This window comes from Hirundo rustica, chromosome 1, assembly GCF_015227805.2.
Source record: "Hirundo rustica isolate bHirRus1 chromosome 1, bHirRus1.pri.v3, whole genome shotgun sequence".
Lineage (NCBI taxonomy): Eukaryota > Metazoa > Chordata > Aves > Passeriformes > Hirundinidae > Hirundo > Hirundo rustica.
Window position 1 is genome coordinate 112861446 of NC_053450.1, and position 19220 is coordinate 112880665.

Consider the following 19220-nt stretch of genomic DNA (forward strand, 5'->3'; position numbering starts at 1 on the left):
GAGAGCAACCATTTCCCTGAAGTCGGTCTGAGTGACCAAAACATGTTTTTCAGGTTTTAAAGGTTTCCCTTTAATGATCTCCTAAGTCTTTGACTGCCTTAAGGAGCCTGACCCATTCTTACCCATTTTTTTTCTTGCAAGCTGCACGAAAAAAAATCTTCAAGAAGTCTTTGTCACTAATAAAAAAGGAATTGACTGCTTACAGAGGATCTTTTTGAAGTTTCTGTGGTCATTCACCTTGAATTGCAGCAGAGGTAAATGAAGGAGTGAAGATTATCTTCTTTTGACATTAGTCACACTGTGTCAGTTACTCATTGTTTGCTTTTGGACTTTATAGTCCTTGCAACATCCAAGCACTCCTCCTGTATCTCGGACTTCAGCACTTCTGTTTTAAAATGATCTGAAGTTCTGTGCAGAAAATGTGGAATCAGGCACAAGTTTGAGAAGGATGGGGAGTGTTAAGTCAAAAAGAAATAATTGGAAAGAGACTGAAACCTGACAAACAAATATATTTCCCTACCTCAGTGAACATCATAGTGGACTTTAGTCTTTGGCTTGTAACACTGTGTATGCTAAACGAAAGCTGAAGCTAGAAAAAGCTGAAACATACCAGAACCTCTTACTACTTTGAGCTGGATAGCTACACTACAGATAGTGCCACATCATCTGTAGCTGGATGTGCCTTTTGCTTCCTCAGCTTATGCTGCTGCTAAAATAGATTTAGATTACTCTACTTGCCTTTTGCTTTGTTCTTAACGCCTCATAAAGATGCATCAGTAGCACTGCTTAATTGACCACCAATAACAGTATACTTCACTGTAAATAACTCGGGTCAAAGAGAAATGGGGATTTTTATATTCTTAATATGATTTTTTTCTAATTTATTTAATACAGTCCCAAAGTCATTTAAGAGTTGCAGCAAAAACGCAAGAAGCATAAGGATTATGATAACAGCCCAATGCCTAAAATTTATTTGGTCTACATTTCATTTTAGATTCCTTTACTAATCGTATGACCTTGTTAACCCTTAGTCTTTTACACAGATGGAGGAAGGAGCTCAGAATGCAGAACAAGGAAGGAAGAGGTAGAAGGAAAACATTAGGTATATAATCAGAGCCTGATATACAGTTGAAATCAGGAGTGGGATGCATATGAAGAAGGGAGCATAAACACTATGCAGTAACAATGTGCAAGGCAGAAAAAACCAAACCCGTTTATTGTTCCATTTTTGAAGAATGAATTTAATCCAAAACTCTTTATACAAGTACAGTGTACGACCAGACATACTTCTGCCATTATGAATATACACATCTATCTCTGTATGTGAGTATGCATATATGTATATAAATATGCACAAATGTATGTATTTTCACAGTTCCTTTGAAGCTCAGATTAAATGCAGCCCTTTTGAACAATCAATAGTAACAAGACAATTAGGGGCTGAGTGGCCATACATATACATACATGTTTAAGAGTAAATCTGCCAAATTACAAAAATTGTGGACTTAAATATCACAAGGACTGGTTAGCACAGAAATCAACAGCAGCTGGAGTCTAATTCTGCGTCATTCCATCAGAGGCAGGTTTGCCAGCGATGCTCTGAGTGCAGGACTGGCGTCCTGCCACAACCCAGAACACCCTTCCTTATGCTTTAAGTGACAGAAAAAGGGGACACAGATAACTGTGAATCCTCCCCTCCACTGTCACAAACGTTTGTTCTTCTTCCTGCCCCTGAAATTCATGCCATATTTACCCACTTCTCACTGCAGTCTGGACTCTCAAATGGAGCTTCCCACATGCTTATGTACTACATTACTTCAGCAATGTCCTGCAAACACCTCCTGTAGTTGCCTGCTGGCCTGAAGGAGGCCCCTTCCCCCTCGGTGCATTTCCAGCTGCTGCTGACACACTGTTACAGATGAAGATGTGGCTCTGAAGCCTGCAGCTGTTCCTCGAAGTACAGCAGCTGATCCACTTCGAAGCAATCACTTGCTCTAGAAACCAGTTTCTCCAAACAGCTCCTGATCTCCTCCTCACTGGCATTCTGCTGTCTCGCTTGCTTGAGGTAGCTGTACACCATCTCGAATGCCTCCACTCCCAGCTTCCCAATGGCAGATCTGGGAATAAACATTATAGAAAAGGTCAAGTAAAAGTTAATTCATGTTAGGTAGTAACACAAGCATTAAGTAGTGCAGATTTCTTCTAAATGCTTGTCCTAGGTTACAATGTAAGGTGTGCCCAAAGTATGTATTCTATCACCATCTACATGAGCTGTTAAAACTAGGTTGGGCAGCTCCCTCCGGGAGCTATCTCTGTTTAATGGGCAATCAAGGACCCATTGCAAGACTCATAGAATGATGTTAGCCCATTGTGAGATGCTCTACCCAGGGGGAGGAGCCAAGCACTCCCACCTTGATATAATCTGGGATTTGGGACAGCACAGGCAGCCTTACCCACTGGATTCCCAGAGGACAAGAGCTACCAGACCTTTCTATGGGATCACTGCTTCAACAAGACCACTTCATCTAGACTACTACCACCACCCTAACTAACTGGGTGTCAGGTTGTATTCTGACTCAGTCAGTGATCCTTTGTACTATTGCATTTATTTTATTCTATTTTACTTTTTTTTCCTATTAAATTGGTTTTTTCTGACTTAGCATCTCTCACTGGTTTTGCTTTCCAGCCAGCACAATGCTGTAGGTTTGATTAAAATGACATCATGATGCACCTTGTTTACCTGCCAGTAAAAGGAACTAAAGTTTCCTGGCAAATTTCTCTATGGTTAGTTGCTATACAAAGAGCCCAAGAGTAAAAACCTGGCCATAGCAAAGTCATGGGAAGCACGGCCATTTTCATTGTTACAACCCAAGAAGCCTCTTCATGCTGAGTCTGACAGACTCTTTTATCTACAAGTCTGGTAAACATACATGTATTACTGCCTCTGGATTTCATCAAAGCCAAAAGAAGCAACCACAGTCAGCTGAACACCACTGGCATTTTATGTGAGCACACTGTTATTCGCTGCTTTATTTTAGCTTCTATCAAGTACAAGAAGACCATTGTACAAGCTCAGCATGAGGTAACTTGATGCTTTTTTTTCTTTTCTACAGTGCTTTCCTTTTATCAGAACACAGATCTGTAACTCAGTGACAAAACGCTCACTCACAGCATCTTAATATTGATTTATAAAAAAGACCCATTTGAAAACTGCAAGACAATGAACAGCATTTCTTCCTCCTAAAGGAAAAACATCATTAAACTCATGTATCACAGGTAACATAAATTTTTTCACTCAGTGATGGCTTCATATTTTGATGAAAATACCAGGGTAATTCGGCACATCAGAGACTGTCTGCCTGCTCTTCATGGTCCTGACACAGGATTTGGTTTTTTTCACTAAACCTTTCCGTGTTAGAGCAGTTGAGAGTCGGTTGTCATTTAGACAAAAAGGAGGTACTTGGAAAGGAACCATCTCATGCAGTGCCTGCAGTAGGCTCCTCAGCTTGTGGCTGTACCAAGGATGATCTACACAGGAGCAGAGAAGGGGGTCAGAGATGTCTCCTGGTGCCAGCATTAAGGCTTAGAACTTCAGTAAATGTGCTTGTAGGTCCAGAGGAAGCAGGCACACCTCCCACAGCTGTTTAAATAGTTAAACCTACCTCCCAACCACAACTTCACAAATTGCAGTTGTAGTATTTCCTGGTTTTGTACTGATTTTGCTACATGTCAAACACAGGGCAAGGTCAACTCTTCTCACCCAATAGCATAATCAGCCTAACAGTGTAGTTGCTTTTTATCAGTGGTCATCCTGTTATTGCTGAGGAAAAACATCATCATGGTGAAATGTCAGCCAGCAAAAGTTCCATATTATGTAAATTGTTGTTAGAAAGGCATTACAAGGAATTCTACTTTACTGCTTCTCAAACTTCTCCCATCCCACTTGCTGTTTGCTTTACTAGCACCCTGTGCTGGCTCCTGACATGGAGGCAGATCAGGAACCTGGGGCAGAGAAAGCTGAGACCCAGGATGAGAAGTCACAGGGCCAAGCTGGAATCTCTACAAGCTAGACCTGACTCAGTCCTGCTTCGTATAACTAGAAATTACCTTTTTATTTTCTACCAAGAATGTAGTTTAGGAGAAAAAAAAAACTGTTGGAAGTAATTAATTCTCAGACACTGGAAGCCCAGGGATTGGATTACCACTGAAAGCTAAATAGAAATTTGTTTGACAAACAATGTACATTTCTTCACAAAGCATTATCCAAAATATAACTATTTCTCTCCAACAATTAAAAATCAATACATGAAAAGCTATCCTGGAATCTCTGCTACTTCATCAGTGCCTTTAATGACTCCTCTCTCCCTCTTAGACAAGTATGTTTAATTCTTTGGCAGTCCTGTCTATTTCAAGATGAAAAATTAAGCAAACATATACCTTGGGAGTATTGTTTCTGCTAATAAATGTGACCTGCAGACTTGAATCTTCTCTGTTCAGCTTGGCAGAGCATGCAAATTAGCTAATCTGTGTAATAGCTGATACAATAGAATTAAGGGGAAAATGTTCACAGGTTGAAAATTATGGGGTAGGTTACAAAAATTATAACCTGCTTTTACAAAAGAAGACATCAGGCTCTGTTTGGACTTGAGAGATGCATTAATTTGACTCTACTACCACATCATGTATCACAGAGGCAGAAATGTGGGATCTCAGAGAGTAAATGTCAAAGAGGCGCCACCGAGTCAATCTATCAGCCTGATGGAGGGAGGGGGAAGGCGCTTCCTGGAAAGCGAGATTTGTCCACTATGGCCCTGATCCTGTGCTGGGGGATATTTGTCCATCCATGTAAAATCTTAGAGAGGCACAAATACAGATTGCTCTTTCACATGAAATATGGGATACCTGCACTAATGTTTTGAAAAGAATTAAAGCCTTACCACCAAATGTGCTGAGAGAACAAGATGCAATGCAGAACTCCCATTTACTGTCACATTTGGCCATCAATGTTTTCTGATTTACTGGCACTTACTTTCTTCATGTTATCCTATAGCTCACTCCCCTATAAACTTACTGTGAGTCATCATCTCATTTTCAGCCAAGATGACATGAGCAAAGGGGATACCTGACATCTGGGATTTCATTACTGTGAAAAATGGTGGGCCAGACCTCCAACCCACACTGGCCTAAATTGTTTTTCAGTGTGCTAAAATCCAAGAAATTACATTGGGCTCTACCTATCAAGGGTCTGGCCTCAGATGATACTCAGTAATGTGCCTAAATGTCATAGCTCAGATAGTTCTTCTCTTTCTTTTTTATGGAGTCTTAGATGGAGGCATTAATTGAGCTCAGCTCCCCTCACTCCTGGCTGCAGAGAGCAGTCCCAATGCTCCAGGCAGAGGAGTCACAGGGCTGGAGGCATGCTGTGACCATCAGCTCACTGGCTGCACAGCAGATACTGCTAGTCTGAGGACACTGTCACCCATGGCAGCTGTGGCCTGAAAAAAATGCCTCTCGCTGCCAGCTCTTATGCAGCACACAACACATGTCTGAGAAAATCAACTGCAACAAGACCCAAAGGCCATATTGATCTTTGATTTGTGGGTAATGATGGAGCATGGACATAAAATAGAGACTTGGTTCTATCAAGGATAAGGCACTTCTGAGTATGTGAGTTGCAGTAAAGAATATCAGCAAAATCACAGGCACTGCTGGAGTTAGAGGAGAGCTAAATAGGAGCCTTGAGAACTGCAATTTTCAGATACAGGGTGTCTAAAACCATTCCAAGTCATTTAGTGGATATGAATTTATCAGGCTATCTGGTGATTCACAGTTGATTTTCTAGGCAGCAGTACAAAATTACTAAAATTAGACAATATAATAACATTGTGTTCTCAACAGGCTGAGGAAGCTGTAAATCTTTCCCTAGGTGAACAAAGAATTCTCTATTATCCCACAGGTTTTCATTTTGACTATTCTGGTACTAGCTACATATTAACATTTCCTTTCTGGCTTGGAGATCAATTACAACACGCCTGCCTTTATTCCACACTGGCAAAAGCCACAAAACAAGATTAATGCTGAAGTTTGTGCTCCTCCATGTGCATTAGCAGCCGGGTTAATAGCTCTCGACAACTTGTCACGACCTGCCTTGAAGGGTAACTATGTCACAAATCAGCAGCTGAGGGGTTTTTCAGCTTCTCATTTTCCAGTGTCATTTATCATGATGGCAACTATCATTTAAAGCCATCCTGGTCTCTCAGTGGTGCCTTCAGGGAGCTGTGTGTGGTCTGTGCAAGGAGAGGCTCTGCACAAGCCGCTGCTGAACACACCAGAGTGGTAACGCCATGAAAGTCCCCCCGGATCAGGCATCAGCAATAACACCCCACCTCTGCCATAACAGGCAAAAAACACACTGCTCCGAAGACAAACACAGAAAATTCAGTTATTTCAAAATATCAGTTACTCGTGCCTACATCAATGCAAACCTTAACAAAGGAACTTTCTGGACATGGAATACCCATTCAACTGGGAATTTATTTATCATTTCGAATGCAGCCAGGCCACCTGCATCCACCACCAAAGAGCACAAATAATTGTAAAGTAGAGAACAAATTGTTCTCTAATTGTAAAGTAGAGAACAAATCTGCGTTGATTTGGGCTCATGGGGCATAAAAGCAAGTGCAAGGATCTTCGAAAGAATAATTTCAGTAGACTCCTCTAAATTCTGTTCTTCCTAACTCAAGGAGCTAACCCCATGGAGTCCAGCAGTATTACTTAGGATTCTCATCAACACACCCAGCAATGATTTGTCCCTGAATTAATGCTATTTCCAAACATCAATTTATTGACCCCATATTTCTCTTTAAAACAGTACAATCATGCCACTTTGCAGCTAACCAGTAGTGATATGAATCTCAGTGAAAAAGATTGTTACATTTATCTCCCTAGATGACTTTGCAAAAGAACCAGGAAATTACATATCCTTAGTCTCATACAAAATATTGTTTTCTAACTGTACCAGAAAATCTTAAGATATCTGCTACAGCATCTCATGGTTCAGTAAACAAACAGGTTTATCTCAGTCAGAACAGAAAAGATCTCTGTTCTCTCGAGTTATCTTGCTGTCATTCAGTTTGCTGGCATTACTGACTATGAATGATTAAAACTTTGACACTTGAAAGAAATGGCTCTGAGTTCGAATTTTCATTTGCAGCATAACTTCTCTGTTGTTGTTTAAAGACCCCTTGAGATCTGCTAGGAGAAGGGCATAATAAGATCCATGATTCAGGTTTTAGGAACTCATTTCTAAAGATAGGGCAACACTTTTCTAGTCCTGACTGCTGTTCAATCTTGGGAATGTGAAAAAATGGCTAAGTGTAAGAAAAGAGCTTATTTAAAAAAAAAAACCAAAAAAAACCAACCACCACCACATAATGGAAATTATTATTATATAAAAGCTAGTAAGAAGAGCAATACGAATTACTAATATTAGCCCCACCTTCACCTTCAAGCCTCAATGGACTTCAACTATCCTCACATTACTGCTGAATGAAAATTTCTTCACATGAAAACACAATGATAATTTTCCTAATTCATACTTAATTGCTTCATAATTCCTGAATTAAAGCACCTTAATTTGATTGCAAACAAAATTCTCTGATGTCCTACTTCAAAGACCTGCAAAATCTAAAGCAAATTTAGGACATGTTTTCCCATGAGTTAAGAAGGATCTTATTATTAAAATATGTAGACACACAGGTGAAAAAACATCAACAATAATATTCTCCATGCACCTCATATTCAGAGATAAATGAATTTATAAAATAGGAATTGAAGCTGACATCTGCTCTTGGAAGAAGCGTTAATCAGAATTTAGAGCTGCTAGTTGAACTTTAGCTACTATGAATTTAGAAGATGCTTTATCATAAGAGAAGATGTGTTTCTCTTCATTTTTCCCACAGAAAGAAACAAATTACAACAAAACACATTCATTTAAAGCAAACCTGAATACTGGAATTTTAAAGTCTTCCTATATTAAGAAATTTATTACCAATACTAAAAATAAGAAAGGAAGTACACTTGCTTCCATAGAGCTATTATTCATGAGGTAGGGTGGGTGAAAATTACACTGTTTCACTGTGGTCATGAAGAATTACCTGAAACACACTGGCCTGAGCTGCACTAGCTCCAGGCACAGTCTGAGATTTCCTAGTCTTTCTATAATTATTTTAAACAACATTCTGATTTTCAACAGTGCCGTGGCATTCAAAGAATCTTTGAAAAGTCATCAGTTTAATTCCTTCAGCATAACTGACCAAGATCAAGCAGGAATCCATGGCACACTTAACACATACCTGATGCTATTTGCTTTGTTTATCAATGCATTTGCTTTAGACAGATGTGTCTGAAAAGTAGCACAATATACAGCTAGTTCAAAACCAAGACAGGAGGATACAGTAGTTACCTCTGGAAAGTCAATAATAATATGCAGTTCTTGTAAGAATTTAAGAACATAACTGCCTTCTCCTTTGTTCATCTGTGAGGTACTACAGAGTTAATGCTGATTTCCTTTTACATGGCTTAATATTGGGAGAGGGTCTCTCCTGACTTAGGATTCATACCAAAATGACAGTTTTAAAACCAACAATTTGCCTGTCAAAGAAAGGAAATGGTACTTAGGCACTTCAATGAAACAATCAGAATACTATTACTATATATATTTTTCTCAATCCAAGCACTATCTTTAGCCATATTCTATTAAGTATTACTACTGGATATAAACCAACGCATTTCTGAGTTAACAATAAGTCAGTCTCATTAAAAGGTTGTCAGTGAGTCAGGTGCTTCAATGGAGGTATTAATGTAATTAGTTGGTATGGAGATGGACAATTCTTGATAGAAATATCACAAATACCACAGTAACTTACTCACAAAATTTCCAGCTGGGCTTGAGCACTGTACAGCCACAGAGGGTGGTGAAGCAGCATTCAAGCTCTGAGCTATGCTAAACACCCATACAAACTTACAGTAAAATACTCATAAACAATCCAATCAAAAAGATATTTTAAAAGCCAAAAACATCCCAACTGCTGTCGAATGTGAGATGTCCAATTATGGCAAATATTTAAGTGTATGTATATACATGTACATAAAAATAGATGCTAACACATACACAAAAAGTCTCCCAAACCTATTTGCATAAGGTTTTATGCAAACAGTTTTTCAAACATCAACCATTCAGACTTAGTTCATATCTATATCCACCCAAGGGGGCCTGAAGCTAGGTGGATCAAGTCCATTACTTCTTTCAGGTCCCTTTTCACATCTGTAGCTCTTTAAAAAGTTCCTAGCACAAAGCAGGACTAAGGCAAATTTCAAATTTTGGCAGAGCCGTACAATTCCATGATGACACCATTCTATAGAGAAAAAAAGAAAAGCAATTACCAACTATGGACAGTAGATCTATGATTTTCAGAAAGGCCTGGAAAGATTTATGCATTCAGTTTCTTCTGTGTCTGCATCAAAATAAGTTTCACAGAGCTGGTTAGGCATTTAAAGACATAGATAGAAATCTAGTACGACTTTTTTTTTTTTTTTTTTTTTTTTCCTAATAAGCAAACATTTAATATCTTTCAAAAGAGAGCTTTGGTCATTCCTGTGTCAAACCTCTTGGAAAATTCTCTACCTATATTTCTCTCAAGTAAACTTTCCAAGGTTGCAATGCTACTTCTAGTAAACACTGTCAAAACTCTTTGAGTGGTTCCATATTGAAAACAGACTATATAATTAATGCTGTGTGAAAGCATTTTCACATTTGGGAGCTATTGACAAAATCAAGATGCTGGAAATCTGAACAGCTCAATCTATGCACAGCATGAGAAACTAGGCAAGCTATGCTTTGTGTGCAAAACAAAAAAAAAAAGCCATTCGGAATTCCTTAAAAGTAATTTAAAACCCCCGAGCCATCTAGAATTCCTTGAAGGCCATTCAGAACTTCTGAGCCCATCAGTATTCGTTGAAAGCCATTCAGAATTCCTTAGAAATAATTCAGAATTCCTTAAAAGAAAAGCCACTTAAGAATTCCTGAGCCTTTTACAATCCCATAAAAGCCTTTTAGAATTCCTTGAAAGTCATTTAAAATCCCTGAGCCATGTAAGTGCCCAAACTGACACGGCAGGGCCAAAAAAATGACACGGCACAGGCAAAAATGGCACAACATAGACAAACAGTGACCTGTGAGAGCCCAAAAATGACATGTCAGTGCCCAAAAATGACATTTTAGAGCCCAAAAATGGCATGACACAGCCAAGAACTGACACATCAGAGCCCAACCAGAGCCCAAAGGAGCCAAAGCCACCATCAGGAGGTGTCCCCTGAGTGTCCACTCCCCTGAGTGCTCTCTCCCCTGAGTGCCCGCTCCCCCGAATGCTCTCTACCCTGAGTGCTCTCTCTCCCCCCTGAGTGCGCTCTCTCTCCCCCCGAGTGCCCACTCCCCGGAGTGCCCTCTCCCCCCGAGTGCCCACTCCCTGGAGTGCCCACTCCCCGGAGTGCCCACTCCCCCCGAGTGCCCACTCCCCCCGAGTGCCCACTCCCTGGAGTGCCCACTCCCCCTGAGTGCACACTCCCCCGAGTGCCCACTCCCCCGAGTGCACACTCCCCGGAGTGCACACTCCCCGGAGTGGACACTCCCCGGAGTGCACACTCCCCCGAGTGCACACTCCCCCGAGTGCACACTCCCCGGAGTGCACACTCCCCGGAGTGGACACTCCCCGGAGTGCACACTCCCCGGAGTGGACACTCCCCCGAGTGCACACTCCCCGGAGTGCACACTCCCCCGAGTGCACACTCCCCGGAGTGGACACTCCCCGGAGTGCACACTCCCCCGAGTGCACACTCCCCGGAGTGGACACTCCCCGGAGTGCACACTCCCCCGAGTGCACACTCCCCCGAGTGCCCACTCCCCGGAGTGCACACTCCCCCGAGTGCACACTCCCCGGAGTGGACACTCCCCGGAGTGCACACTCCCCCGAGTGCACACTCCCCGGAGTGGACACTCCCCGGAGTGCACACTCCCCCGAGTGCACACCCCCCCGAGTGCACACTCCCCGGAGTGCACACTCCCCCGAGTGCACACTCCCCCGAGTGTGCACTCCCCGGAGTGCACACTCCCCGGAGTGGACACTCCCCTGAGTGTGCACTCCCCGGAGTGCACACTCCCCGGAGTGGACACTCCCCTGAGTGTGCACTCCCCGGAGTGCCCACTCCCCCGAGTGCACACTCCCCGGAGTGCCCACTCCCCCGAGTGCACACTCCCCGGAGTGCACACTCCCCGGAGTGGACACTCCCCGGAGTGCACACTCCCCCGAGTGCACACTCCCCGGAGTGGACACTCCCCGGAGTGCACACTCCCCCGAGTGCACACTCCCCCGAGTGCACACTCCCCCGAGTGCACACTCCCCGGAGTGCACACTCCCCCGAGTGCACACTCCCCTGAGTGCACACCCCCCGAATTCCTGCTCCCCCAGACCAAGGGCCCGCTCCCTTCGTGAGTGAATGAGACCGGGACCAGCAGCTGGATGCCGGAAGCGAGAGAGGACTCTCGAGTACTGCGTTTCCGGACTCCCGCCAGGGGGCCGGCCAGGACCGAGAGGAAGCGAAAGCTGACTGTGTACGTGAGGCGTCTCCAGGGTTCAGGGGCTACCCGTGAGCCAGGGGGAAGCCAAAGGGGGGGACACCTTCAGGGCTAGAGCAGGGAGGCCAGCCAGGAGCAGTGAAAAGCAGAAATGGGGGGGGGGGTAGGGTAACTGTCAGCGAGGCATCACTGGGAGTGACATAGGCTACATACTAGCATAAGCCCCATCAAAGTGGCCATAGCCTGAAAGAGCAGGTTGTAGAAATACTTTGGGGAGTTTGTGGATGCAGCTGGGGAAGTGGCAGAGTGCAGGCAGGCAAGTGTTGGACAAGTGGGTGGAGTAGGTGCCCAAACCCTAAGGGTGGGGGGCCAGCCTACCTTGGGGGTGCCCCAAATAGAAACGGGGGTCATGGCTAGAAGCCTAGGGACAGGTGGCCCAGGCTACTTTGAGGATCCTGTGGGTGACAGAGCTGTACTGGCTGAGGTGGGTGTGTGCAGTAGGTCATGGGGGTGCAGGCGGTGCCACTTAGGGAGATGGGACAGCATGGGAGGCTTCAAAGTAGGGAGGACACAGACACATACACTGTGCAGGTGAGGATGGCTTGTAGTTGTAGCTGGAATGCTACGGGGCAGGTGGCCCAGGGCACTAGGAGAATGGAGTGGGCCCCAGAGGTGCAATGGCTGAGGCAACACACCCCACAGTAACTCACCGGGTGCAGGGGGCGACATTTGGGAAGGTGTGAGAGCACAGGAGGCCTAGAAATAGGGCAGACAGACAAGGATGCGCTGTGCAACCAGACACAGGCTGGGGCAGCAGCCAAAGCTTTAAGAGCGTGCTGATGGGCTGCTTGCAGGGGACAAGCTTGCGTGCTGATGCTTGGGGACAAAGGAGCAAGCAAGATTTCAGACGCACCTTTCAAGCTGGAGTAGGACCACGTGTAACACTAGAATTGACAAGGGGCACTTTTGAAGTAGCATTGCCCTCAGTTAGAAATAGACTCAAGACAGGCCACATATGAATGGCTGTATGACACTCGGTAAGAAAGGCAACACAGAAGTAAGGAAAATGAAGGGAGAAAGAAAGGACAAGGTCAAAAATAGCCCACACACAGTCCACTAGAGCAATTGCTGCAATCATGGGCCACCAAGGAGGCTGCTAGGGAACTAAGCCAAATGGGAAGGATGCAGAAGTGGTGAAAGGGTTGGCCCACCCTACATGCGTGTGCAGAGCGGCCCCAGCTCCTGCTAAATGACCTCAAAATGACCTTTATTTCTGAATTTTTAAGGCAAACGATGCATTTGATGGCAGCATCACAAGCACAAGAAGCATACCTAGATACTACTCATGAATCTAAACCAATAGTGTTACGAGCATTCACAGGAACAGAATAAAAATATCACCCAGTGCCTTTTCTTCATGACTTCTGAAAGACTGCTTTACTTACACTCAGCAGGGGATGATGAAGTCTTTTGCCTGATCATGGTATGCTGCTGTGCATAAGGCTTTGGGGACTGACTAAGAGGTGCTCACTGCTGGGCTAAAGGATTTTAATTTCCCTAAAATTTGGGGCATAAAAGCCTTTTCCTTTTACTGCCATACATTTTATTGAATTCTAAAGTGTATATTAAAGTTCATGACTATTAAAATGACTCATTGTAGATATTCATGGATATCTCCACAAAGGAGCACAGAACAATCTGTACTAAGTTTTTTGTATAGACCTGGGGAGGAAAAATTAATAGGTGCTACTACAATTTAATCTGGCAGGGGAAAAATGCTTTGGCTTGAGGAGTTGCTTCTGAAGAACAGCATGGTTCTCTCCTGAGATGCATAATTGGAAAGTCTCTGTAGGGGAACGTGAGTGGAACAGTCATCTGTTTGTCGTCATGGATCTCTCCATGAAGATAACTTGGCTCTGGACAGCATGTGGCAGTAACACTTCTCAGACTCAGCATGCACCAAGTTACCTCGTACCATCAAGGATGGGAACCACCACGACAGCTAGATGGTGGCCAGGACAGAAAATACCAGGAAGTGGCTCCTCCCATTTCCTGCATCTAACATGACTCCTCAGTTTCAAAGCCCAATATGAGGAATAAGAGTCTCACAGCTTCAATTTCTATATTTGGTTGACTTCCCACTGCTGGCACGCAGGGCTGGGAAGGAGCATAATGATAACCTTGGTGGGAGCTAGTTCAAAAAATGGAGATTTCTTATCAACACTGCAGAACCCAATATCAGCAATTCAGCTTAGCACTGAAGTGGAAATTTTTGTGGAGACAATGAACTCTGCTTGAAAGGTAAAGTTAAATCTCTGCTCTTATAAACTTTATAATGAATTCTGATACCAAACATAACGAACTGGAAATTGTTGTCACTGGAGTTGGTGATTTTATCATGACTTTTACTGACAGCACAGCAATTCACATTGATGCTGGATGTGATCAACTGGAACAGAGAGTGCAATGGTAATCGGAAAGAAAAACTTAGGGGAAATATTTAGGAGTTGTACTGAAAAAAAAGCCATTTCTTTTCACTGAAAATAGGAGGAGACCAAGCACTCCTACCTACCACATTCAAGAATATCAGTGGCTTCCTTCCATATTCCCATAAAGATTTTTAGCACAGTTTCCCTTTCACATCCTTGCCAAGTCCTGCATAAGAATACAGTAGAAGCCTCCTAAATTGATGCTCTGATACACAGCAAGTCAAGGCATTTAGTGAATTATGCTGCCGTAACTCAAGCAATGAGCACATAACATCTTGTCAAGTGACTGTCTTGTTACAGTTGTTGCAAGACAACATTATTCACATGTCAATTGGAAACGGCTAAAAGGCACTTTCGCTGTTAGACCCTGTGTTATTTTAGATGAATCTACCACTTTATCAGAGCGACTGACACATTCTTCCACTAACGTCATCTGCAATGCATGGGCACAAAGTTTCTTTATGAGCAGTTCATGACATAGGAGTCTCCCTCATCAGAATCTATTGCTCCTAACATCTGAAAACAGCGCAAATCCCAAACCTTCATAGCCCTCTTTCTAGAGTGACTTGATACCCAAACAGATTTCGCTGCACCTCCACATTATCTCCCCTACTCTGGTCTTCTCTTTCCTTTTAGGAACTCTAGTTACTCAGTTTTTGTAAGACAAATCCTCCACATTATCTCTTTCATTAGAAGCTGTCATCTGGAAGACTGCAAACCCTCTATCCCTCCCCTTCCCCAGAAGTCTACATCTATCCGAGTAAAACTGAATAGCACAACTCTAAATTACATTAGCCTTGCTTATGTGGCACTGTTGTGTGGATGACATTCAACAAACACATCATATGAAGTTTGCTGAGGGATGAGCAGGGAAGCTGTGGCTTTATGTATTGATTCATAGCCAGATGTGCTTCCTTCTCACCACTGAAAACCCCATTGTGCCCTGTGTGCAGATTGACCATAAGTCAGAGTTTGCAGGGATCTCCTTGACTCCACACATGCTGGGTACTCTGCTCATTGACTTGTTTCTTAACACTACTTTTCAAGCAATTAAGTCATTTCTCACCTTTACGTGTTCAGAAAATGAAAAAGTCATGCTATGCTTTGGAGAAAGGACAATAATGTGAGTCACAACAAACCATAAAAACCATGAAACAGTACTCAAAAACCAGAATTCGAAAGAAGAGACATAATCATACCTCAGCCCTAAAAGCAATGACCATGAAGTTCAAATATTTTAAGTTTTATCCAGGAACCATGAGAACACCAGGTGAAATCTGTAAGTTTAGTGGGCATTTTGACTAAAAATCTCACCTTGTAAGTAGTTGGGACAACACAATGCAATAATTTATTTTTTAAAAAGTTTCCATGAAAGAGGATGGAAAGCAGTGCAAGTGGAAGGCTGTGAGACCTGGGATTGGTTGCACAATAAAGTCTAAGCCATGAAGTGAAACCCTAGGAGCTGCTGCATCTTGAAATAATATAAAACCCAACAGCAACTATCAGAAGTAAATGTGATTGGTATATTCCTGAAGTACATGGTGATTTGTTTTAAACAGTGATTGCTATCAATGCTGTTGGAATTGTACTCATTTTCTTCAGAGAGCTCACTTAAATAACTATTAGCATCTACTGTTTGAACTTATTTGTATTCCACCACATTATTGGCACTGTCCGCCTACACAGGAGAAAAAAATTTTCCTTTTTTAAAGAGTTTACATTCTGAAAGCAGTTGAATCTTGCAACATTGCAAAGAATATTTGAGCTCAGAAATAATACACATTGATGTGATTATTAGATCAGCACCTAAATTAGGATGCAATAAATCTTGGAAGGCCAGAAATTATTGAATCAGGATAAAGGCTCAAGATACATTAACCAGTACATTCTAGAAAGGCAGCACAGATACTTGTCTTATTAAGGCACCGAAATCTTTATAAATAGTGCAGTGATTTCAGCAATGCTGAAAACAAGTAGACAGTGAGTTTCAAAGGGAACTGCCTATGTACATTCCTCTGTCTCATTTGAAAATCCCAGCCAACATCAGCAAATTTGGTTGGTTTAAAACATCATATCACCATGGGAAACAAACCCACTTACTTTTCATTACAGGCAAGAATGAAGTGTGGGTGAGGGAGCAAACGTAGTGGTAATGTGTATATCTGCCAGTGATTTATGGGCATGGGCTGTGCTAATAAAGAAAGTGAAGTCCAGAATGACACCAACAGCAGGGAAGGCAAAATGGATCCTGGAAGGATGTCGGTCATTGTGCAGCTTACAAGAAAACAATCAGAAGTGAGGGTCAACTTCCATCCTCTCTGGAGGGAAGTAGGCAAGTCACCTTATCATCCACTTCTTTTTTTTGACAGGATTTTTGGGTTTTATTTGCTGTGCTTAGCAGATTTTCAAATCTATATTCTTTGCCTGCACATTGGTAACGCATAAATATGCTACTTACTCCCTCATGCGTTTCAGCTTGGTCTCAGCCATTGTACTGTTGAGAGCTCTGAATCCCTGGGGCACCCCTGGAGACACTCCGGTGACAGTCCTCGAGCCTACAAATCAATGCACAGACACACAACCTTATTCACCTTCATCCCCTGAGCTCTAGTGCAGAATCAAGGGCAGGCAGAAGGAGGAAGACTATTCCTGTTTCTCACAAGGCAGTGCCACATTAATTAAAGATTAATTAGATTATTAAATGTACATTAAGGGTAATTCCTTTCTGAGGGACAAGTAGGTTTATAGCTTAAAGGCACCAGAATTGTAATAACAAGGAATACACAAAGAATTACAACAGAAAAGATAATCACTTGAGGAAGTGCTGGGATGGCTAAATATCCAACAAAATTAAATTTGCTTAGACAATATGCATTTTCTTCCTTTGTTTTTTTTACTTATCTTTAAGAGCAAGAACATTCTTCCTAACAGGCAAGTCTCTCCTTCAGCTTGATCATTACTGTAAACTGCAAGTATTTATCTTATGACACCAGTTTCTCCTTCAGATAAAGGTACCCTTTTAATGTATGAATGTATATATATATATATATATATAAAAACATACCTGTGTATGTAAATACATATATATATATGTAAGAAATACACCTATGCATAAACACACATGCCCACCCTTTCTGTTTGCAGGCCTTGTGAGCTGTTGCAATATTTCAGGACCTAGGGCTCACATACCACTGAGGCACTCATCCACAAGAACACAGAAGTGCTGAATCACAGAGGACTGTCAGGGTTATCAGCTCAAATATGCTGCAATTTCATGTAGTCAGCCCATCATACAAGTCTGTAGTTTTCCTAAGAAATGTATGTATTTTTTTGCCCTGACTTCTCCCATTGAAAGACAATTTCAAAGCCTCACTGGGAGCTAGTGGCTAAAATCTACCCTCTTATTTCCTGATAACATTTCTTTATTGAACAGTTCATGCTCATTTTCCTCCTGTGCCAGTCCTTTCCCTTGGTTTATGCAGTTCTTTCCTTCCCTTTTGCATACTGCTTTCATTTCTTTTTAATTGGAAAAAAGAGATCCTATTGCAACTTTTAATTTGTTAAGATGAACAAAGCAGCTATTTTAGCTTCTTGCAAATTGGCATTTGGATTTCACTTCCCAAAAGAAGAGATGCATCAGGGTGTAAATGTGTGGGCTGTGCCACACAGCACCCAAGTTCTGAACAGGCATGGGAGGGCTTTGCATAGGATAGGAAGAAGCCGAAAGTCAAACACGTTAACACAATGCCTTGTCTAAATGAACACACACTCGCCTCCTTCCAGGGGTTTTTAGCTTGGACTCAGCTGGGACTTGGCTTAGTTGGGATTGCATTAACAGGGATCACATGCAGCCAGAGGGAGCTTGCAGCTCCCCTCCCTCTATGAGCTGGTATAGACACCCTCAGAGAACACCAAATGCTTCCCTGGAATGTGTAATCATGGCTCTTCCAACAGTTAAGCTCCTATGCCTTACATGATTCTAGACCCTGTTCAGATCCATTTGAATGCTGAGATGAAAACTTTCCATTGTGAGTGATCCTACTGAATCACTCACAGTGAGTGACTGCTGGATTCAGAAGCTTGGAAGCACAGAAGATATGGATTCCTGATTCTGTTAGCAGGATGGACAAACAACTGCACATTTAAAAACATTTTCCTAGCTTATTTTACACCTAATGCCTAGGAGTTGCCTGGTGCCTAAGTATTACAACTCAGGCATAGTTATTGTAGTTTAAAAGATGAAAAATGACAAGCCCAGTTCTTACTGGCAACCAATTATTTTACTGATTAACACAAAAAACACTTCCTGATTGTTTACTGTAACAGTGCACATGCATATTCATATGTTCTTACATGGAGTCTGGAAGCATTCAACTCCTTTAGCAGCACTGGAAAATTCAGCTATCCTCAGGACAGCTCTGAGGAAACCCCAGGTGCTGTGCAAAGCAGCACTCGTAACTTACTGGGCTGCATGTTCCTCTCCCAGCTGGCACAGTATTAGGGTCCAGATGTAGGGCTTTGGTGCTTTGAAACCAATTAAAAATTGACGCCCTGAGCACCAGTGGCCTGAGAAAAATATAAACCTTGCAGTCTCTTAAGAAAGAGTACATTTAACCACAGGCACCAGATAAATTCTGGCATTAATGTTATTACAGGATATATCACTGTAGTAAGAGCTCAGCATATTCTTTCTGTTTAGTGAATTCAGTGTATTTATTACTACAATAATTCCTTCTTCTCTGACATTTCACTATTAAAGACATCCTTCTTGCTTGGTGTTTGGAGTTTTACACTGGCAGTTGGCCAAGAAAAACTTAGTCTCTATGTGCAAACTCTCTATCTTCCTCTCCATTTAATATGATTTTTTGGCTAGTGCAAGGCAGCACAAACTGAATATTGTAGGATGCTGCAAAGGTGTGGTTAGTCATCCAAAAAATGAGTTTTCAGCAAAGACTGCTAAGAGCTTGATACTTTGGGGTGATTCATAACCATACCAACTTCTATATCAAAGGTATTTTCTTAGAAGCAGTTACTTGATTAATAATATATTTTGCACCCAGCTTCAGGCAGTTTGTGTACCCACATATCAACACACAACA

General features: G+C 42.4%; 1 protein-coding gene across 2 annotated transcripts in view; it reads right to left on the bottom strand.

Annotated features, from left to right (window-relative positions):
* Positions 1-1048: 1048 nt before the first annotated feature.
* Positions 1049-19220, bottom strand: part of NEK11 (NIMA related kinase 11) — an 84702-nt gene continuing 66530 nt past the window's right edge. The window contains exons 15-16 of one of the 2 annotated variants that reach the window (XM_040065748.2): positions 16580-16676; positions 1049-2117 (exon numbers count right to left, since the gene is read on the bottom strand). In XM_040065748.2, coding sequence (XP_039921682.1) covers positions 1913-2117; positions 16580-16676 — 302 coding nt within the window. In that variant the 3' untranslated portion in view covers positions 1049-1912. The remainder of the gene's footprint in view (positions 2118-16579; positions 16677-19220) is intronic. The other variant, XM_040065740.2, reaches the window with a different exon arrangement.